Consider the following 24,425-nt stretch of genomic DNA (forward strand, 5'->3'; position numbering starts at 1 on the left):
TACAGCACCCAAATGTTAGAATTTGCACCCATATTTCAGACATGAGACTTATGGTGCCAGACCTATGACCTTAAATTGTGTGTTTTGCATTAATTTGCAAACAAGCAAATCAAAGAAAACTCTAAAATTTATTAATACTTTTGTTGGTACAGTCTTAAGCTTTTAAGGTGTTAGTAATGATGTATCTAAATTGATTCGGTGGTGAGGCTTCCAGTGAAAACAAAATATAGGGCAAAAATAAAGATAATTTTCAACCACTGAATTAATTTGTAATTGTAAAATAAATGGGAATAATGGGTGGAGAAAGGAAATTACCTGAAAAATGTAGCATAACGCGTCAAATGGTGCATAGGTGAAGCTGTGCTGAGTGGCTATAATCCCTTCTTTGTGTCACAGTGACATATTTTGTGTGCGTACAGATGCAGAAGGTTCTTTCTGCATGTTTTGAAAGTCAGTTACAGAAATCCCCCCGCCTCAATTTGTGGATAAATAAATTAATTAAATGTGGGATATGCTATTCACAAAACTTCACTGCTACTAGATACATGGTGATAATAATCTGCCAGATGCTGAAACACGCACCTGATTAAAAACCTGGTTTGGCAGAACTCAGCTCCGGTTGAAAAGCAGGATAATAGGCAATAACAGGCAGCAATAATAGGCTAAGATACTCTGATGCAAAGTGTATTCACTGTCACTTCAGCTGCCAGAATGTTTGCACTGCTTTTCTATTTTGTATCAATGAAGGCAGATAAGTAAGTAGTCAAGGTATTAAGCTAATCCATCCCTTCTCCATTAGGATGCCACTTCACTTCCTTTTCTGAGTTTTTTTAGGACAAACACCTGCTTCCTCAAACTCCTCCTTCCTCACCTGGGTAGCCTTGCTTGAAATCCAAAGCTGCTCGTATACTTAAGAGAAGAGCACACTACAGAGGGAAGCTATGCCTGGGAATGCTCCCATCTCTAATGAGGAAGCACCAAACAAACTGGACTCTGCTTTGAAGCACACCTGATTACCGTTCAACCTGACGTCACAGAGTGTCACTCGTGAATCTAGACTCCGTATTAAAATAACTGAAATGTAAAAAGTGAACTTAAATTCACTGGTAGAGTAGTAGACGGTCTAAAAATAAAAATTAAAACCAGAAAGTTATCCAACATAACTGCAACAGGGGGGAAAAGAAATCTTTAATACTCTGAGTAAATAAAAGTTGGTAGATACAAGAGATTTGTCATTTTTTGCCCAAATCCATCATATAATTTGCTCAATACATAATACAGCAACAAATATGTCACAGATTACTGGGTTCTAACATGAGAAAGATTATGACAATCATCTGTACAGCAAAGGCAACTGACCTGTATTGTTCTCTCTAGATCATTAACTTAGGTTCAAAGGGAAAATATTATTCTTATCTCTCAAAAAAAAGGGCATTGCAGAACATTTGCATAGCCTAGCTCAGCCTAGGTAAGGAAGTCTTGCAAAAATGTTACCTAGATCAACTTTAAATGAGTGTTTAAGATCAAGGCACTTAGAACATTTGAAACTTTTATGAGTACCTTTCTGAATAAAAGTGAAATATATTAATTTAAAAGTTTATTACCAATAGAAGTTTCAATATGAGTATTCAACAAGGACTTCATAAGAAGGATGAGACTAATAATAATGCTGCTAATTCTATTAAATTTAGAAGTACTGTTTCACTGAACAAGGTACTCACAGAAGAAAAGTAGGAAGGAAGTACTGGCAGTGGCTTAAATGTCATAAGAATTTGTTAAACACACTGGAGTGGACATCTAACAAATATAAATATGGCCTTAATTTTCATAAAAGTCTGTAATTCTGCGTATATATTTAGTCTTAAATGAAAAGTCCTACTATTAGAAAGAAGCAAAAATCAAGTATCTCCAGGGTGTTGATAATAAATTTGGTCTATCAGAAGCAGTTACAGAATAGATAAGTTGTCTTTGACCTATGCTAGTCTTCATCTAGGATCACACATGCTTGCATAAAGCAGAGAAACCATAAAAAGGAGAGAGAAAAATATGTGGAAAAGAACAAATGAAAGCAGGGGGGGAATAAATTGCATTTTTTGTGGGCTTCACCTAATCATTTCCAGAATTTACAGTTCTAGAAACAGATACTACTACTAAGTCATACTAAGAAAAGGAAAGAGACTCTCAATAGAATTAAGTTGCTCTTGTAGCTCGCCAGGATAACAATTAATCAGATGAAAGTGAAGAATGGTTATTGTATGCAAGTCCTGACATACAACGGGAAGTTCGCATCTTACCTGACCATGTTAGGGGTAAGAGAGTTGGAAGGGATGATAGTCCTGGACATAAAGACTCTTAGGTGGCGTCAGAACAAGTAGTGTAATCTGACAGCTATCCACATTCTGAGCACAGAGAGAATGTGATAAGACATGTTCTGCACAGGGAAAAAAACTATGGGAGGAAGCAATGTGGAACAAAATATTTCACAGGTTGTGTCAGCTCTGGGGGGACTCCCAGCTTCCATCAGTTTCTCAGCAGATGCCATCACCAGCTCTGAGAAATTAGAAAAGAAATATTTCTCCACAATCTTCTTTTTCCATTATCTCATTAAGCTGATGTACTCATAAAAGAACCCATCATCCCCAATGGCATGGAAAGCATTGGTGATGATGTCAGACAGCAGAAATTTGCTTGATGAACTTTCTGCACTTACCAGTCTAGACTGATTCTCACTCAGTTAAACAGAATGGATTTTAATTATCCTGCAGACTCAAGCAAGATTATGGCAAGAAAATCAATGGATAGTTCCAAAAAATCTTGGTCAAAATTCTGATAATTTCTGCTCTGCTGCAGATGGATAATGCAGGATACTCAATTTCAGGGATCATTCTTGTTTAGAAATCGAGAATGTAAATGTACAAGTTACTACAAACTCATACTGTGAATGTGTTCAGTGGACAAACTCAAGAGTTAACAGTATTCCTAGAGATCCTTTAATGCTGAAATTCGTTTTATTCCTAAAACTGTTGCATGCAGGACTGTACCAGTTGTGATGCAAAGGTATTTTTGTTGTGACAATGAAGAAAGAAGTATTACATTTTTAAGTTATATTTAATATCTCTTTTTCCCTAAAGATCCTTTACAGTCCTTCTATCCTAGTCATCTATATCCTAGATCAAAATGGTGCTGTTCAACAGAGAAGCCTGGTGAGCAATACAGGTAGTAGAACGCTGAAGAGTTTCCTTTTACCCTTCCTCCAAGGAGGTGCCTCCAGTTTCCACTTATTCTCAGGATCCTTGCTACAGTTAAGGAGGCAACAGCACATGCAGAAATGCCCCCTCTATGGGACGCAGGTGAGAACGGCAAGCAAACGTCTTGGAAAAAAAAGATGCAACACACAGGGATAAAGCAAAAACTCAGCAGCAAAGCCACGGAATTTGGAGATACTTAAGCCGTTGGATATTTTTGACAATGACACAAAGATGTACATTTATGTTAAAGCAATGTGTTGGGTTTGCATTGGAGAAGTTCGTGGAGAACTGTCTCCTGTAGCAGGGACCCCCTGTTGGAGCAAGGGAAGAGTGTGAGGAGTCCTCTACCTGAAGACGAAGGAGGGGCAGAGACAATGTGTGATGAACTGACCATAACCCCCGTTCCCTGTCCCCCTGTGCTGCTCAGGGGGAGAAGGTAGAGAATTCAGGAGTGAAGTTGAGCCTGGGAAGAAGGGAGGGGTGGGGGGAAGGTGTTTTAGGATTTAGTTTTTATTTCTCATTACCCGACGTTGATTTGATTGGTAACAAATTAAACTAATTTCCCCAAGTCTGTTTTGCCCATGACAGTAATCGCTGAGTGATATCCCTGTCCTTACCTTGACCCATGAGCCTTTCATTAAATTTCCTCCCCCGTGTCCAGCTGAGGAGGGGAGTGATAGAGTGGCATTGGTGGGCACCTGGTGTCCAGCCAGGATCAACCCACCACAAGCAAGAAAACACAGGCAGGAAAAAAAAAAGAAAAACCACCCAAAAAAACCCCTCTATATTATTTTACTGAAGGTAAAGATATCCAGGATTCACTAAGAAAAGTACAATATGTACGTCTTGCTGTTGCACTGCTTGCTTGTAGATATCATTTATGGTTTACAATATCATTTTCAGCTTTGGATATCTTTTCAAGAGATACAAATTATTGCTGTTACGCATAAACCATACCAAACAAAAAACACTATTCTCTTATTTAAATGTAAAATGTGAATAATATATGCTGCTTCAGGTGAAATAAACAGGTTACTTGACAGATGTTCTTGTAAGACTTCTAAGTAGGGTGATCTCAAACTGTCCAAACTAGTGATAGGGTTTAAAGTTTCAGCAACAGAAGTGAAAAAAGACAGGTGAACAAAACAAATCTATCTAAACCCATTCCATTGAAAGAGCAGCAGACATATGGAACAAGCTGCTTAGTAAGACAGCTGATTCAGATAGCATAAGTAAGCTTAAGAGACAGCTAGATATTTTTATGCAGAAAGTGGCTTGGAATTCACAGCAAGAGGATATATGGTTGAGATAACTAAAATGGGACATGCTTATTTTAACACAAGACTTACTGTCCTGATAACTTTTATAGGGTTGGGTATTTTTTTTCCCCTTTCTTTCCATTAAGACCAAGTGATGAGCTTTCAAAGGCATTTCATAATGATATCTAATTTGCATTATTTTTCACATTTGGGTGAATGTTTACAATCATCCCCAGACAAAACTTGCTATCTGGAGATATTTTCCTTGAAATCAAATATTTTGATAGTAAAGTTACTGAGCCTTTACATTCCACTGTTTTCACTATTTTAATACAAATCATAAAGTAAGCTTGAATGCCTTCCATCCCATGCTGAAATCAGATGTCTTGTCTACAAATTTTTTTTTTTTCATAAAATTTCCTACTTTTCTATTACTGATAGAAGCACAATTGCTATAGTGTACTGACGCAATTTTTTTTTCTCAGTATGACTATTTAATTCTCAAGTTGTCTAGGCTAGAGTCGCTCGCAACTATAGTTAAACTACTGGCACCACTAGCATTCTTATTACTGCCATGGGTAGTGTTGGACTTGTGACAATAGTGTTTGGAATTACATACGGAGGATGCCAAACTCAAACTTAACTCATTTTTAAATTAGGAATCCTGAATTAACAGTTAGTCCTGGTCATTTTTCAAAAATGTCAGAAGATCTAATAATTAGGACTGTTCTAATAACAGAAGTTAAAGTATTTTAAATATCTTTAAACTGCAATAATAAAGCCTGAAACTTTGCTACAAAATAGTGAATTCCCATCCCTGCACACAACTCAAAATGATGACAGAACCACAACTTCCGGTACTGCTTCAGGCACTGACGGAGACAATTGTTTCCAGGAAGCTGTCCATCTCCTTTTCCTGGAAAAAAATATTTCTCTAAAGAAAATGCAATCCTTTTTCTGTCCTAATCACATATACCATATTTCTCACCCTCCTTCAACTTGGCTTATGACTAGAGAAAGCAATTTTGTTTATCTTCTTTCAAAAGAGAAAAGTTACTTTGGGCTAAGAACCCTAATCTTACTAAGCTCAAAAACAAGTGGTCATTGATTTCATCGGGAACACCACATTGCATCACATTTGTTACTGCAATGATCTGTAACCCCATAAGGTGCTTGCTGCAGGGTCAGTTTTCATAATATGCCGAAGATTTTATTACAGCACACTTGAGACAGAGGAGTTTGTACAGGTAGAAAAATGTGTATCATTACCATTTGTAATTATATTTAGGGGAAATAAAGGGGAAAAAAAGGAAAAAAAAAGAAAAAAAAAAGTAGTTTATCTCTCTTGTCCTCATTCCTTTTTTTTCTTTTTCCAATAAGAAAATTCACATAAACACCCGCTGCTTCAGTTCAGTGGCTTACAGCACTTAACATTCACAGTTCAATATATGTTTAATAAAAACGTGAGGAATTCATATGAGCCACTGGACTAAATTGTTTCTTGATGAACAGGGCCTCTCATCTAGATATAATGAAAAGTGAAAACCTCCATATAACTCTTTACATTGTAATGAAAACAAGCAACAGGAATGGTTGGCTTAATCTCCTTAGCAAACTTTTTATGTTTTGACCAGAATTGGGTTTGATGCAGCTAGACAAACTGAAATATTATGAACTCTTGCCATACAATTCTTATTTAAAAAACAACTAATTTTTAATTTGAGTAGTAAATCATTTTCCTGATGAAACTTCTGAAATTTTAGAACTCTTTCATGGCTATACTTGATAGATAGAAATCCAGAGATTTTTTGTCTTTTTCTTACACAAAACTGAGAAAATTAGACACACTCCTTGGAAAAAAAAAAAAAAGAAAAAAAAAGAAAAAAAAAAGTCCAGTACTGCATCTTTATACAGATCAATGTCCAATTATAAGCAGAGAGTTGCTGTGGCAAAAGGTCAGGAAAAAATAATCTTTCTGGCATTTATTACTTGGAAAATAAGGTCAAATATGAGGTCAACCTTGAAATATATACAGAATAAATTATACTGCAACATTCTAAATATTCTACACAGCAAAAATTATATTGCAATCTCAACATAATCAAAAAAATGAAGTTGAACATGTATTTCCTGATGACTGTACTACAGATGAGACTAGGCTAAGAGGTAAAAGCCTAGGTTCAACGAATCAACAATTAATAAAAAGCTTATCATATATTTCTGCTTGATTATAAATATAGCTTCTTATTAAGGCTGGCTTATTTAATAATCTTTTAACTGTCTTTAACACTGAATCATCTTCCCCACAACAAACTAAAATAATGGCAAACATACAAAACATTTAAAAATAATTAAGTGGTGAACTTTTTTGCTTACAGCCTAGAAGCAAAACACACACACACACAATGCTGGCGTACTTGGTCTGTCTGATGCTTTTTAGAAAAAAGAAGTGTCTCTTGAAATAACAGACCTCATAATTAGATAAAACACATCTGGAAAAAAAATGAATTGGACACAGAGTTGGAGGAAATAAACATGCTTGTTTGTCAGAATGAATGCTTTCAGACAGCACTGTCATTGTCCTTATATAAGCAATTTTAGCGGTTTCACAGACACTCATGTTTGGCACCTCCACAGGATGTGAATGAAATTATACTGAAAATCAGATTATGTTATTTGACATTTCTCACACTACTATTAATTGTGAAATCAACATTACAAATAAGAAAATACATCCATGAAATGAAAACATCTTCTGATCCATTTTTACTCTTGTCTGATATCCCAAGTCTCTTTTCTTTTCCTCGTCTCCAAACTACGTGAGGAATGTAAATGACTGGCATTCTTTTATCTGTTGCAGTCATGTCTAGTTTGAATTTCCAAATCACGCTTTGGTAGAGGGACTGTATATAATATATCACAGGCAATGCTAGTGGAGATAAAGTATATTCTAATCATTTTAGAAAAGTACTAATTTTTTTTTTTTTAATCTACTTTGGATACTTGCGGTTTCATTTCATGTTCATTCCAAAAGATACTGAGCGTTCTTTGCTCTGGGCTAGCTACAAGATTCACTGTTTTCTCTGATAGTATTATCAGTGGGCTATTCCACCCTGATAAACCGTAACTGCAATACTAATAGGTTTATAATGACAGCTTAAACTTTACACTTTGTAAGCATTGGAGGCTTCACTCACCTTGTTCAAGTGGCTGGCTTTTAGTTGAAGTAGTTTTCATCTTGAGTGCCTCCCTAACAGACATGTCACAGCAGGAGCCTTTGTTAGTGTCTTGGTCACTGTCAGCCTGATCACTGTCCCCATGCCCGCTGTCCCTCAAGCTGGCTCTTTCTGGATCCTTGAACGTGGAGCTACTGAAATGCATATTTTAAAAAAAAAAAAAAAAAAAAAAAAAAGAGAGAGAGAGAAAAAAGAGAGAGAGAGAGTTGTATTTACTTGTTCTAAGTTGAATTGTACTCTCTGGCAAAGCAATTTTGACAAGAATGCAAATGGGGAAGCCGAGAAAGTTATTTAATAGGCCTTACCTTTGAACAAACTGCTGCCTGCTGCCCATGTAATTGGGCTCTGCGGGAAAATTGTCTGTCTGTGAAAGAGAAGGAAAAAAATACGTATAGTTGTACACTGGACAAATCTCCTGCAGAGCAACAAGATTTCCTAGAGGAGAAATGATTAATAATTCAAAAATTCCCTTAATCTTCAGATTTGTACATTTTAATTAAATTGGAAAATGCTGGCATGTAATTATGTGCTCAGAACAATTAAATGATTCCGGTCCACAAATTACCTGCTAAAGTAAACAATGAAGCTCCAATAAGTGGCATTCTCTGTTAGTAACCTGACAGATGACACTGTTTATGTTTTTTCATTAGTTAGATATTAAGACTGATGGTTATTAAAAATGAGAGAAAAAATTACTTTTGCATATTACAAAAGTGAATTATTCAATAATACTAATTTTTAATCATAATTACATCATCTACTGGGATTGTGAAGCCCTTACTGCTGTAATACAATTTCATATATTGCTATATTACTCTTGAATTGAAAAAAATAAGCAAAAAAGTCAGGAAAATTTACGGCTGATTAGCTGTGGGGTTTCTTAAATGTTACTGGAAAAGTGCAAGTATGAAAATATTTGGATTTTCTCTCTTTAATTGTCATCAGTATTAATAGCTGTGTCAGAATAATGAGGACCACACATGCAAACAAGAACATTAAATGATTGTTGTAGGCAAGTAGTTTTTAAAAGAAGACACTTTCATTAAGTCTGTCACGAGTATATTTTTAGCAGCATGAGCTAAGGAACTGTAGACGCAGAAGTATTTACAGCATCCAGACCAAGATGGAGTCCTGCCAAAGGGAACTGAATTCCCCTTGTATCATCAGCTGAAGTTCTTTGGGAGAGAGACTGCATCTTTCACAAAATTCCATATACTGTACATTCACACACGTCACTTCTTCTTGCAGCTGACCCAGTGACAGAGCTTCTACTGTTTTCTGCACCACTTCATATCACACCACTATGCTTGGCAGCAGCTATGAGTTTTGCAACAGAATCTAATGTATCAGTATCGGTAACACAGGCAGTGAGCACTCAATTAATGGAGCAGAAGGCCCAAGGTAAGGTTTAATGTCACAAAACAAGTGTTTACACAAGTGACTGCTCTCCTAGATATTTGCTTTTCCCTGCCACTCCCTACTCCATTTTTCTAGCTTGGTTTTGCTTTTATAGGTAGGTGGTGATTAGAAATATTTGCTACTGCTTGTATGGTTGGAATATTGGAGCTTGGAAAAGATGTATGAAATTACATGGGAAATTTAACAGCCTCTGCTATTTACAGCAGAAAATAGGTAGCCACCTGCCGCTCTCAAGGTGCATGTGAAATACATGTGCTTATACACCATGGATATCGTGTGATTTAGGGAAGGGATGGAAGATAAAGAATTATCTTCTGTTCGGCATGTGTGAAGTCAATTTACACTGTACTCTCTTCTTGCTTCTAGTTAAATCCTTTGGTTCAAAAATTAGGATTGTAACACACATTGTATTCACATTTTGAAGTTGTTTCTAATTTAAGCTGTGGACTACATACATAGCATCATGTATGTCATTACAAAAACAATCTGATGTTTTATCAGTGAATTTTCTTTTATGATAAACTGTATGACAGAATCAGGTTTTGTTAGTCTGTTTTCAAAATACAGCAAAAAGTGCCTATACTTAAAATTCTAAATGATTTTTTATCATATCAAAATTGCACATAATTTGGAAATCTGGATGTTTATGTACGACTAGAGACTTGTTCTTCAGCAGCAATATTAAAAGATGGGCCTATGAAAGTTCTGCCTAAGAAATGCAAACAATACGCTATATTACAGAAGGAGAATTCTGAAGATCTGGGACATCAAACTCAGTGTTGTGCACTGCTTTTCCAAGTCAGCATTTCAAAAGCTGATGATTTCAGCTACAGGCATCCAAACTTTTTCAAATCTGGCCACTTCAGTTAGGGGGTAGGTTAGTGCTTTGCACTTAAAACCAGACAAGATCCTGTTTTTAATATACGTGATTAGAATAAAAGCTTGTCTTTACTTTTAACATGTTTCAAGTTATAAAAACAAATATTAAAAACAAAAAAAAGAGGAAGAAATGGAGGCGCAAAGATAAATATTTCTGCATTCGCACGTGTAATCTCTTAAATGTAGCACATCATATTTTGGAAGCAGACTTAATTCTGACGTTTATTCTTTTCTTGACACTAATCGTAAGCTAGTATCTCTCTTGTGTGCAGAAAATCCACCCCATATATATACACATATAATCATTATGACACTCACAGAGCCCAATACTTCTCAATCCAAATAAACCTTTACAATGGCAGAACCCATGTCTATTTTCTAGGTCTAATGTCTCAGCTACCGATGCCCAGGGAAACTGACCTTATGCTTTTACTTACGTAAGAAATCTGCCTCCTCCTAAACACAGCTGCTACTAGAATCAACATTTCCATTTTTCATGTCATTGTCAGGCAAAATGCCCACTATAAACTGCCTTTTCATCAATTCTCTGCCATTAGAAAAGTCAGACTTTTGCCCTGGAGTTAATTATAGCACCTCTTTAAAGATGGTGCTAAGAACTTATCTATAAGCTGGACCACAGTAAGAGCTGGTCATATATTTTGTTTCTGCCTTTTCATAGCAAAAAAAAAAGCATTTCACACACCTTGGACTAGCCAAGATATACATTTTAAAACAGAAGTTATGACCACAATTTAGCTGCCGTCCTAAAAATGGGAGCTGCTTCTAAGAAATTTTGTATTTATGGTAATCATTAATGACCTTTTATTCGATAATAATTTGACCAATTTCCTTCATATTGTATTTTGCAGCAATACAAACAGTTGGGTGCATGTTACAGTGAGTTCACTGCTGCAAAAGAACAAATGTAAATACTCAATAACCATATACAACCACAGAGCTCAGAGCTGAATTATTTTCTTTATGCTCTAAAAGCATTAGCCCTTCTCCTATGAACTATGAAAGTATGATGTTTGTGTTGAGCTTAACAGAGCACCCTGAGATACAGGCAGTAAAGAGACAATTGCTGCGTGTATGATAATATCTATACAAAAATTGGGATAATAAACAAACATTTAATTTTAAGGCTAGGCAGTTTAGTGGAATCTTAGAAAGATAAGCACCCGCTTCACAACGGATTACAGAGAGATAAGAATGTCTAACTCCCTTAAACACTTTTTTTTTTTTTTTTTTAATCCCAGTTGAAGTGAGAGGTCATATACTTAAAATTTTTACACTTTAACATCTATGGAAGTGATATTAGACATTTCAGCTCATGCATTAATCATACCTCTTTTCACTGCATAGCTGTAACACTAAGAAATGAGTGCTACTTTAGAAATCTATCAACAGCAAATAAACTCTTTGTTCTTCTCTGGGTATACAGCCCTTTCTAGGAAATCAGAACCACCGTGTCTCTCTATTTGCCTGCAGTTTTAAGGTAGTCTTCAGCCCACCTGCAGGTAACCTAAAAGCTAGTCAGCTACTCTAAACTAGTCAGCTAAGATCCTTCTATGAGCACTAGAGACATACAAGATAATTCATCCTATTTTGGGGATGTAGCTTTAGGTACCTACTGCTCCTGGAGATTACTTTCTCCAGTAACTCTAGGGGAATCTACATGACCAGCAAGATGTTCAGTGTAATAGCTAAAGCTAAGTAAGATGCATTGTATCAGAAGTGTATTACATGGAATTGCAATCTCTGGGGGGAAAAAAAAAATTACTCTAATTCCAGCACTGTTAACCTCCTGAAGAACAAAATAAAACAAGCTCCACCCTCGCTCCCCACACCCCTCAAGAAAACCCCCAGAAACAATCCATCTCTACAAGTCACGGGAGTTAAATAGTAAAGACATGTTTTCTGTCTCTGTGATTCACAGTTGAGAGCTGGAGTATCAATTAGGTCACCAACTACTAAGATACAAGTTCTTCAGTAGGAAGAAAACGTACTGTGACAAATGGTCTCTAAAACTGAGTAAAAGCAGAACTGTCAACTGCCCTGGTTAATACTGGAGAAGTCTGTGATGTCAACCTAACTGTCCATAGCTCCCCTAGAGAAGAGGTCCTGGTTTTATGGCTCCTTTTCACAGATTAGTGGAATCAGTTCGTTTCCAATGACAGTATGCTGTTAAACCATGCAACAGATAGATGTTTTCACAGGTATTACAATGTCCCCTTAAAAATACTTTCTTCCATCTATGTGTCCTAATATGTGACCCTAGAGTAAATTTGAAATTTTAGGAACACTGCCATCACTGCAATGTTGCAGAAAAGATCCTGAGGATTCCTGTACACACATTTAATGCAGCTTTCTCAGGATGAAGCCCATAAAAAATTCCATTTTGAAAGAGATCAGAACACATATAAAGCTTTCAAAAGCTGACAAAATTTAAAAAAAAAGAGGGTTACCACCTTTCAAAAAATATCTTACAGTTTGATTATGTTACCTTTTTCCTCAGGGAGTTGAGGAGGAGGAAAGTAAAAGAACAAGAAAATGAAACCTGTGCAAAATACACTTTTACTGGTATGGGGTTTCAGATGTGACAATATAATTGCAACAGTCTAACAATGTGACTTCAAGAATCATTTACTGGCCACCGTTTGCATGAACAACATGTAGAATATCCTTCAACTGCTATTGTCAACTGCTTGTGAAACCATTAATTCTGTTACAGGTGTTAGGGCTTGTGTAGTATGACCACACAGGGGCTTATATAAACTGCTATTGTTGCTAATTATTGCTCTCATATGTTGAATTTGGAATATTGGACTTTATAAATTCAAAATAAAACCATTCAGAAGTTTGAAAGTTCACAGTTAAGATTCTACTAACTAATTCTAGAATGCCTGTGATTTCCAGAAGTTTAATTTAGAGAAAAGAAAATGAAAAATTATGCCCAAGAACAGAGGACCAGAAACAAATTCCTCATAGGATCCATTAACCTTAAATACTCTCATAAGAAAAAAAATAAAGTGAAAGCTTCTTCACTAAAAACAGTCTAAAGCAGCCTGGGCAAAGCATTACACAATGAATTATGGGGAATATTTTTAGCAGTGGGCTACATTAATCTTGTTTCCTTTTTTTTTCAATAAGTTCATGTTCACAAGGTATATGTGTTTACTTCTGTTGAAAAGTTTTTATATTTTTATAAACAAAAAGGAGTTCCACTTTGGCTCTGCATACATATATGTTTTTTCAAAAAAAGTCAGGATTAAGATTACAGCCCTATATTAATCAATCAGACTTCAAGAATTTTTCTATTGCTCAGTAAGGCAACGGTAGAGGACTTTACAAGGCTCCTTCTTTTAAGAATTCCTATAAAAAGCATGCTGCCCATTAAAAATTAGAGGTTCCTAGCTATTTTCTTTTTTTTTTTCTTTTTAATCAAAATCTTTGTTATGTCACAGTTCTGAAGATTTCTAGTAATCTTTGGTGTATTCCATAATGTTTGAATAAAATTAGAGAAAAATAAAAGGAAAAGTTTTTAATTAGACAGGACTCTCTCCTAAAAAAAATTAAATCTTAAAATCAACATGACTACAAAGACGGGTAAAGTGAGAGAAAGAGGGGGGGATATAAAGAGAAATGCAATATTTAAGTATTCTTGACAAATTATGCCCAGAAATAATTGTCATATTAGGGAAAGATGTATTCTAAAATGAAAAAATAAAAAAAAAAGGTCTGAAACATTAATCAGATTTATGAATATTAGGCTACCGGAATATTCATAATTTTTTTCTCAGAATTACAAGAACAAGTATCACATTTTCAGAAATGATTCAATGCAACTCCATTTTATGTAGGTGTTCATACCTGGAACTATAATAAAGCAAAATGTCTTTGCTGACTCTAACTTCTTTTTAATTAAACATTAAATGCAAAAATGAAATGAAACACCTCTCCCCTTTATCAGACTGCCACTTAATATCTAATTCAAGCATCTTCTGTGTCTTTTCTTCAAAAGCTTAATTCTGAGTATTCTCCCTTCCCCCATGAAACAAAGATCTTATATAAAGGCAATCACATTTCAAGACAAAAGAATTATATTCTGCCAAATCTAGTTTTGAAAGAGCAGACAATTGCCTTCATTTTGTTAGGAACAGTTTGTGTTCAACACAGTACAATTTTTCACAAAGACACCTCAGTACAAGACTGCCAGTGAGTGTATAAACTTAGCCTGAAGTAGTAGTTTTTGCTTTCACCATATTTCCTTCATTAAGAAAATGTATTAACCCAATAGCAAAAAAAACCCCAACCAATCCCCAAAAAATCAAAACTGGGCATAAACTTCTAATAAGTTATTCTACCTTTTTGAAGAGAAAAATCAAATAGGCTGCTTTAACAAATCTTGTCCTAATACGTGCTCTCCACTCTCATTCTTTTGAAAAAATGTTTGAGACATAATTTATATGACATGTACATATTTGGGAAGTTTCACACTTGCTGCAAAATGTGTATTTTGGTGTTACAGGACCTGCAGCATGTTTATGTGAATTTCTGACATATGTAACACTCTTCAAAAGCACACTAAAAATACTGGGCAACAAAAACAGTCATATGCACAAGGCAATAACGTTCACCAGGCTGCTGTACTCTTTATTGAAGAGTGTTGGTGGCTCGTGTTTTCTCTTTTTCTTGAATGAGAAAAGCAAAACTGTGAGGGAAAGAGGTCCTGAGCTATTCAGTCAAATGCACACTGACTTCTGAAGAGTGAAACTCTGGGGACGGAGACTACCATCCTTTTCTGTAAGTGAAGGAATGCAGATTCTCCCCATATAAATGCCTGGTCCAATATTTTATTTTAGCAAGTACCATATTTGTTAAAAAAAAGTATTTATATATTGCCTAAGCATTCATATTAAGGTATTGCAGGTATTTGAGTTGTATTTGTATTACTGGCTTACCGAAAAAAAATATTCCTTAAATTTTTACAGGACTTTACTCTGCAATATACAAGGCACAAAAGAAGACAGAAGTCTAGGTTGTAGGGATTTAATACAGTGCAAGGACTCGAAGTCACGAGGCCCAGTCAAGCTTCCTCTCACCTCATTGATGGTTGCACCAAGACTGAAGCCTGAAGAAGCTAAAAAGGTCACTATAGAGAGAGACATATTTTTAAGTGATCCTGGTAAAAAAGTAGACTTAAAAGACACTCAAAAGATGGGGTGAGACCAGACTGATCACATTTTTTTAGTATGATACAAAAGATTGAAGACTTTCAGGAGCAAGTTTGCCTCTTCTTCGGTGGGGAAGTCAGCTTAACAAAAGCCTTCAACTCCTCTGACAGAGCAGACGCAGGATATATGTTTAAATGCAGACTTCTTTCTCTAAAAAAAGACAGGACTAGGAAAAACGTATGGAAGCTGAACCCAAAACTTCCTTCTGCTGAAAAAAGAATCAAGAAGATTTTCCAGACCACACTCGAATTGCTGTTTATTTCACGATGGTTTCGGGCTTCTGAGCCTCATTTTATTTTGCACTGGAGAAACATGAAATGTAAGCATCTAATGAAATTAGCATGGTCTAGGAAGAGAATGTGGAAAGCTGTCAAATGAGACTAGGAAAATGTAATTGTAATACGAGCTCTTAAAATGAACTACTTTTTGGAGAAGGTGCAAGATTAGAACGCAGGAAGAGGTGCCAAACATCACACCACATAAAGAGCTCGAGCTGAAAGTACAATAGCTCTGTTTCTGCTATCACAACGTCAATAAATAAACATAATGAAATTCGTGACACATTATTGCATTGCTCTGTATTGCCTCTATTCATTTAAAAATGAACACGTTTAAAATAATTCACGACTTGTCAGATGCCTGTGAGCAGTGCAGTTAGACTGGTGCTTTAAGCGGCATTTGTGAAGATCATATGAGAGCGCTTGATGTGACTTATATCAAAGTAAAGATGGAAGTATGGGAAAACACAACAATAACTACTTCACCTGAATCTGCTAGTACAGTTGCATCCAATATATTTACACTGTTCACCAATGATATGTACTTATTGAAGCTAGTCTGTCAATAAAAACCACATTAAGAAGCTTTTGAAAGAACTTCCCTGTCAATTAGGCTGCAGATACATTCTATCGCTCCAGTTTTTCTGTCAATTTAATATACTGGATCATATTAACAGTACTGGCTTGTCAATAAGGCAGATCTGAATCCTATTAATGGAGTTATACTGCCAATATAATCGGCTTCCTATTTATTGAGCTCCCCAGTATTTGGGAAAGCTGTGAAATGGGATTATAAGGTTAGGTTACACACATCTGTCTCTATATTATATAAATATTTCAGGAATTGTATCCTGTTGTGTAAAGAAACACATGTAATAATGTTTTTCCATTACGTAAACTTCAGATGACAGAACAATGTAATTGTTTACCATTGCTGAGAAAACACTAAATCATTCTCATTTATCACATTATATTTCCTGCATGCTCTAAGTAACACTGTTATTTTATAAGTCTACTTGTGTGCCACACATACAGGACTCCTAAGAGATGTATGCACTCCACCCCACCTGCACAACATAATATCTGTTCCAGAAAATAACGGGAAAGAGATAAAACACATTTTAGGAACAAAATAGGAAGCACTCCACAATTTCAATGCTTATTTAGACCTTGTACTGTGCTGTATAATCTTGGTGGAACTGAAGCTTGTAAGTATAACTTTAGTGTAATCGAAAACCCTGGAAATAATTAATAAGAGGTAGTAGTTCATACATAAAAAAACAGTAAAAGTTCAGCAAGACTTCTATTTAATAGAAGCCTTAATGAAGTTGAACATTAGTTGCTTTTAACCACATTCAATATTAAATAACTACTTTGACTGGATTAGCAGAATATACAACAGACCATTAAACCTGATTATATTAAAAAAACCTTTTGCTTAAAAAAAAGAAAAAAGAAAAAAGTAATTGCATTAAAATGTACTGGGCATTCTCTTATGAAATTAACTCTCTAGGTCTAACTTGAAAATACGGATTTTAAAAAAAAACATGGTCCAAAATGACAGTTAAAGGTCAATGAATCAAGTTGCCAATTATATTTTCTGGTAGCAGATGGGTGCAATGAAACCTAATGATTGAATTTGAAACGCTTTAATGCACCTTTTATCTATGGCTCCCACCATGTTGAGCCTACCTCAGTATTCCTAACAGATATTATGTTTACTCCATAACAGACTCACCTACAACTAGCTAACTAGAATGAAATCTGCACTTATCACAACATTGCCTCATTCTAAGAATATCATACCATGAACCCAAAATAACAATACCTTTGGGAGTGTATCTTTGATAACGTTAGTTTTGTTGGTTTTTTTTTAATTTTTCATTCCAATCTACATGTTACTTATGAAGTGTGGAAATTAAGACATTAAAATTAGAGGGAAACCTAAAAAAATAGTGCCTTGAAATTTAAGGAGATGATCAAAGTATTTGTTATAATTTCAAAAATATATTCTCTCCTTGTGTTTAGAACACTTTGTTTCTGTGTGGAAAAAGCCTTTTCTTTTCTTTCTTTCTTTCTTTCTTTCTTTCTTTCTTTCTTTCTTTCTTTCTTTCTTTCTTTCTTTCTTTCATGCACACAGATTCTACAGTGCAATTGTGAGCTCCTGGCATTTTATTTTTAATTTTGAGATATATCTGAAAGCTCTTACTCAGCAGGAATTCCCAGTGAAGCCAGTAAGTGTTGTAGAATTTGTCCTATTCTTACCACTGCTGTTTTCCCGTTTCTAGGAGCAACATATCACAAATGTTTTCTAAACAGATAAAAGCTTATAAACACTGCAGTACTATATGGTGGAGAAGGAGATCAAATTCTGGCCTTTTAACACTGACAAATTGTTTTGTACTCATAATATTTAGTAAGGGGAAACACAGACACTGGATATTTTAAATCTGTTAAGTTTGTGTTAACATCTATCCACTATGTTTACCTTCTTCTGTCCATCTCACTAAAGGCAACAATAAAACTCCCACAAGCCATGACCTGAGGTCCGCTGAAATCAATGGATGTTTTCAAATCGGTTTCAATAGCCCTTGGATCAGTCTGCTTAGTTCAATTAGGGGATAAGGGAGTCTTTACATAGCGTGCTACATTCCCACAGATACATATGTTGTATGCTGAAGAAAGCTGCAAAGGAGCAGGAAGAAGATTACAATAGTGATAGAAAATGAGAAGAAACTCTTAAACATAATATTCCTTTATCCCAGCATATGGTCTTCTCTATGGACGGCATTTAAACAGATTTGTAATGGCAGTGACAGGGAAAGGTGATTAGCTAGGCAGCAAACACTGTATGTGGCACAAGACTCCAGTGCTGTGTTTCTTCCCTACAGAGTGAAAAACATCAGCAACGAAGATAAAGCAGGACTTGATTCTGAAGCCACACTGCCTGCACAGAAAACACACCTAAGGAGGAACTCTGAAGCTTTCTTCTTAAGTGATGATCAGAAGAAGAGAGGTAAATCTAGATCACCTCCTTTCTTTTAAAGCTGCAAACTTATCCCCTTCCTCATCCTAAAATCCTTCTCCAGAAAAACAACGATTCACTTAAATTACTTAGGAATTAGGAATAAAATCACAGATGTTAAAACTTAAGTTATTACCTTCTGTCTAATTTCTTATTTCGGTCATGCAACTATTTATCTCAACATTTTGTTAAAAAATCCCAACAAAGTATACTGTAAACAGTTTGTGATGGGATACAAAGCCCTACTTTCACACAAATACCTTGGCATAATTATTTCCTCTTAGCGCTAGAAAAAGACACATCACTAAATATGCTGCCAAAATAATGGTTGAATTTATGACAGAATAGTAGATCATCAAACTTTACAGCCTCACATGCCTGTGCAAGGAGATTTTCAACTGTAAAATGGTGATGGGTTGATTTATTATTTGTGACATAAGATAAATAATTCAGGCTTGAACAAATTTAGCAAGAGGTTCTGTCCCTAAATATATTTTAAAGCCATAACAGTCATGTGCCTGTGATGAGGTACCACATAAAATGGAAAGTTTGATCAAATGCACCGTGAATATAGTAGCAGTGGTCAAGTAGGCTTGGACAGAAAAAATAAGGCCTTTTGGCTATGGGGCTTTGTATAACGATCCACAACTCTGTCACTTCAGTGTTAACCTACTGCAATGTCTTCATGCAGGACTCTATATTAAGTTTATTCAGAACAAGTGAAAAAAATAGTTATCTTCCTCAATAGGATCACCTCATCTTGAGCACAACATGCACTTATTTAGGGATCTCCATAGGTAATCTGTAAACTCCTGGGTATTTAAGGGCTGATTTTCACGGGTAAATTCGTAACAGCCTGGGAAAAAAAAAAACACTTCTGGATTACCCCTCTCATTACAGTTTGCCATATAGAGAGTCTGAAGTCAGATTTTGCTGTTAAGATAAGGAAGATCTACATAAGAAATGTTGTCTGCAAAGATTCCAGGATTAGGAAAAGTCTTCTTTCTGTTCCAAACCATTGCTGGTTTGTCAACATCTAGGACACTGTTGCAAGTTTCATCAGGGATAGAGAGACTGTACATGAATACTAATATTTGACTGAGGAGCTAGTTAGAATACAGTGATTAAATTATGCGTTTGCCTCTGTATCTAATTAGCAGGATGCTCACCCAGCACATGAGCACCTTTTTCAAAGAGAATGCATGCAACAGCAACTGAAGGATGCATATATATATATTAAGTTTTTTATTTATTTATTTAGTCATGAACCTTCATATCACAAAAGTTCCCAAACCAACATTCAGAAGAATGTGTCAGGGTAAGTCTCTTTCAAAATGGAAAAGAAATAAAGATACGACGAGTAAAATGCAAGAAATCCCAAACAAAAATTCATGCAAAGGGTAAAAAAATAACTTTTTAAGATTGTTCATACTGCTTTTCCTGAATATTCAAACCGGATAATGTGTATCATAGACTAATGCTGCTCCCTGCAGGTGGATCATGAGCCCACATGAAGCCACACCAACTTCCAACTTCACTGGAATTCAACATGGAGTTAGGTGCTTAGCTGCAGAAAGTAATCTCCGGAAGCATGCCTTTGCGTGCGTTTCTTCTACACCTGAACTTGTTTTCAGGTAGAAAAGCTCATTAGGAGGTGAATTAGATTACTTCCATAGAAAGTTACTCATTTACATAATTTCAAAGACATCTTAACTTACTGGTGGTTCTTTCTAAATAAACACACCATTGTGCCATTGGGAATAAAACAAAAGCCATACAATACTAAGGGACTACTATATGGCCTTCAGTTCACATACAACCTCATTAACTTCACAGTGAATTGCTAAGAATCAGTAAACTTGTGTTTGTTGGTTGTTTTTGTTTCAATCTTCACAGGCATAAAGTAATAAAGTACAAAATGCCCTTCTAAAATATGCTAAGATCAAGAACAAACCTATTCACTTTCCATGAAAACAGAATTAGGATCTTACTCCTAGGACCTTGTACATCAAACCTCAGCATAGAGACTTTCCAAGGTAATGGTATAGAGCCCTATTGCTTAAGATTTATAATAGGATTGCCGCTTTAACCTTAACCACAGCATAACAAACAGCACCAATGTAATCATAATCCAAGCTACCAGCAACCTTAAGAATGTGCATAGGAATAGACAGATACTGGCAGAAATTAATCTGCCATTTTCACATATCTGCCCAAGGGAGGTATTGTAATTGCAAAAATTTACTCTTAGACTGCTGAGACTCATAGTAATTATGTTTCTTTTTTAATAGAAATAGCCACAGGTAGTAACAAATTGGGTTCCGAGATGGGGAACTGGGCATGCATTCTAACCCAAATTACTATGTAATTGTCTTTATTATAAAATACTATAGAAAACTTATGACTCAAAATTTAAATCAGAACAAAACCTTTCCTTTAAGTAAACTCTTTTCCTCCTATGGCTATTCAACTTGTATGCCTATTTCTTCATTTACTGGTATCAGCAAGACCAATATGACTGCAAGTAATTTATCTTTAGATAAAGATCTTTGCCAATACTAACCAAAATACCTGAAGCTTACATTTGCTTAATAGAAATAGCTTTCTCTTGCTTTACTTTCATGCAAGTAAAGTAGACTAACATGTAGGTCAAAATCTGGAAATCTAACTACTCATTCCTAAGGTTCCTTTGCGAGTATCAGGGGAAGAAAAGAGTGTGTGTGGTCTACATATATTTAAAATGAACTGAAATTCAAGTTTTGTTCAAAATTCTGGAAGCTGTTTGAAACAAATGAGCACAGGAAAGTACTTAAAATTAGTTATTTCATGCTTGAAGGAATTATTGTTTCATTACTGTCACATTATTGTGATAATGAGACATATACTGTTAGGAAGGATCATTTATGTGGTGACCAATGAATAAATAATAAAATAAACTCATGCAGTCACTTCTGCCCCTTGCAATACTATATCCTGTTAGTCCTGAAAAGAAGCTACAGGGGGTTTAAACAGAAAAAATACATTTACAGGTTTAGAAAAAATGAAGACTACACATTGAAAGAAATAACATAAAACATTTTGGTTTCCCCTCTTTTTCACCCCATGGCTACAAAGCTGACTGATACATTCCTTGCCTCGGAGCTACGAGATGCAAATTATCATGTGCTTTTAATACCTAACACGGTTGATGGAAGCAATTGAGTGCTCATTATTCTCATGTGCCACATGACTTATACCTCCTTTTCATCATTACATTCGATCCTGAAGTCTGATAGCAGGATGCACACTTTTAAGCAAGATGTATAACTTCCACCATGAGGTGGAAAATGAGGTCCTTCCTTACCTATACTCTTGCCTCGGGAAAAAAATGACAACAGCATTTGTCTCTAAACTTGATGCTTTCTAGGTTGCAGCAAAAAGTGCGGATTGACAGCATCTTCCAAAACACTGTTACACAGCTATGTGCAGATCATACACAATATAAAAAAAAAAAAAAAAAGATGCACATTGGTTGTTAATAATGCCTTTTATCCGGCTAGATAATTCTTTTGAAGCCACGCTGCTCTCCAATCTATGCATCTCTGCATAGGCATTCATACACACAGTTGTATCATCTGACATATAGTCTAGAAATCTAAACAGTTTCTAAGGCTTCACGGCTGCCATTTTTAAAAGGCTTTTAAATTCATTATTTCCCAGGCACTCTAAATTCCACTATATTCTTATTGTCATTTGATCCACTGAAATGATGAAGAGATCAGAAAAGAACACACTTGGTACTTTACAGCTGTAGCTGGATAATCTTGATCATGATCATCAAAGCAGGATTGTTTTTATGATCTTCAAATCTGCATATCATATTACGCAAGTCTATGTGAAAAAGCAAAAATATCAAATATCCAGACACCAGGACTAGCTCAATAAAGTACTAGAGAATGCAGTTGGAGGCTAAGTGAAACGAACAGCTTTTGCAGCTTTGCAGTGTTTTTAAAGCAAAGGAGAGAAGCAACAGGGAGGAGTTCAGCTAACACAGACTCACAGATTCTGGGCTGAATTCTGCACGTGCTTGTGCACATCAGGAACTCCATTCCTGTAAGTGATCTATTTAATTCAATGGTGCTACTGACCTAAATTAAAATACTCACTGAATAAGTGTTTTAGGGATTGTGCCTTGAAAGACATAATACTAACTCAATCTATAAATTAGTTTCCATAGGCCTTGAAATTACTTATGCACTGGTTAAGGACATGATCCCGCTCTTTCCAGATTTGTGGAAAAGCAGTCTTTTCCTCAGTACTGGTAGGAACAAAGCCCAAGTGCTGAATCTGAGGTGCATTATTAAAACAATATTCTTCCTTTTTTTTGTCACCTTTAAAATGTTATAGTATTTAAACATTTTCATTAAGAATTAATGAAAATTTGTTTAGCCCACTTCAGCTCACCTTTTTTTAAAAACCGAGTTGTAGCTAAACAATCTTAACCATAAGCGGTTGCTTAGCAATCAGCAAAGAACGAGACAGAAATACAGTAAGTAAAGAAACTGACTGATATGTTCCGTGTTTGAATCATGGCATTCATTAAATACAACAGAACAACACCAACGGAAGTTTGAAACAAAGTTCTATTAATAAAAGAATACATATAACTGTCTTTAGGAACAAATTATGCATTTAAAAGCTACAAATTGTGATTCACATGTCTGCTCTCTATAAAAAATCCCTTAGCTATTATTAAAAATACATTAAAATCCTTCAAATTTTGATGAAGCCGTTATTTACCTTTTGTTTTTAATTCAATTGTCAAGTGTGCTTCCAATGATTTTAAAACCAGTATATATCTACAAAGCAAGCAAGAGTTTATAGCTTTGAAGACTTGAAATTGATTTTTAATGCACCAGCTTTCAAACACTACAAAGGCTGCTCTCTGCTGATAAAGACAGTAAACAAGAAATTGTCCTTTAAATGTTCCCTTTAATGTTTTTCTTTAATTAAAAATCAATCAAAAAACACTGCTACATTAAAAAATTTAAAATTAAGACATTAAAGATTTTTTAAGGTTTTTGACACATGACGCATTCAAACTGGAATGAAAACTTACGACGTTACTTTTGTTTACTTGTGTTAGTTTAGAATTTCTTTGCACTGTAAACATTGTTAATCAAGAAATAAAACCACATAAAAGTAGTTTATCACTGAAGACAGCTATTTTTATTGACTAGAAATGTTAAAAATATGATGAAATAAAACTAGACGTTATAAAAGTACTGAAGTAAAATGCTTTTTTAATACCTTTAGATTATTTTAATATATTCCTTTCCTCTAATCAGACCAAAGCCTATTTATGTAGATTAGTTACATCTAGAGTCTCATTTATCCAACCTGTATTTATCCTTTGATCACAAAGCTTGTTAACTTAAATGGTCTTTTATTGTTATGATTCGTTTTCCCATAATTATGCAGTTTAACTGCCTGATTTTTTTTGAATAAATATATGCAAACGCGCCAATCATATTCAGCAGTGTTATGCTGGATGCTCAATGAACTGTAAGAGCCATTTCAATACAATAAAACTGCCTGGAAGTGTTCCAGGGCAAGGACTGCAAATACCAGTAATCATAGTGTCACTAGAACTAGTACAGGCAAATACAAGCGTGTCACACATATATCAATAGATGGTCTGAAACACTGCCTGAAACTAATTTTGCATGTCTATCACTGCAAGAATTTACAATGCATCAATCAGAGGTCCCACCCACACAGCTGAAATTGTGCATTTGTATCTTGTAACAAGGCTTTTCCTTTCTCTTTTAAAGTCCTCCTTTGGCGTGCCGTGGAGACTGCAGC

At 35.3% G+C, this 24,425-nt stretch overlaps 1 protein-coding gene across 1 annotated transcript in view; it reads right to left on the minus strand.

Annotated features, from left to right (window-relative positions):
• PCDH17 (protocadherin 17) overlaps positions 1–24,425 on the minus strand; it is an 88,712-nt gene that overhangs the window by 53,233 nt on the left and 11,054 nt on the right. Inside the window, exons 2-3 of the mRNA XM_074564587.1 lie at positions 8,049–8,107; positions 7,705–7,877 (exon numbers count right to left, since the gene is read on the minus strand). Of these exons, the coding sequence (XP_074420688.1) occupies positions 7,705–7,877; positions 8,049–8,107 (232 nt within the window). The remainder of the gene's footprint in view (positions 1–7,704; positions 7,878–8,048; positions 8,108–24,425) is intronic.

The sequence above is a fragment of the Larus michahellis genome, chromosome 1, assembly GCF_964199755.1.
Source record: "Larus michahellis chromosome 1, bLarMic1.1, whole genome shotgun sequence".
Classification (NCBI taxonomy): Eukaryota; Metazoa; Chordata; class Aves; order Charadriiformes; family Laridae; genus Larus; species Larus michahellis.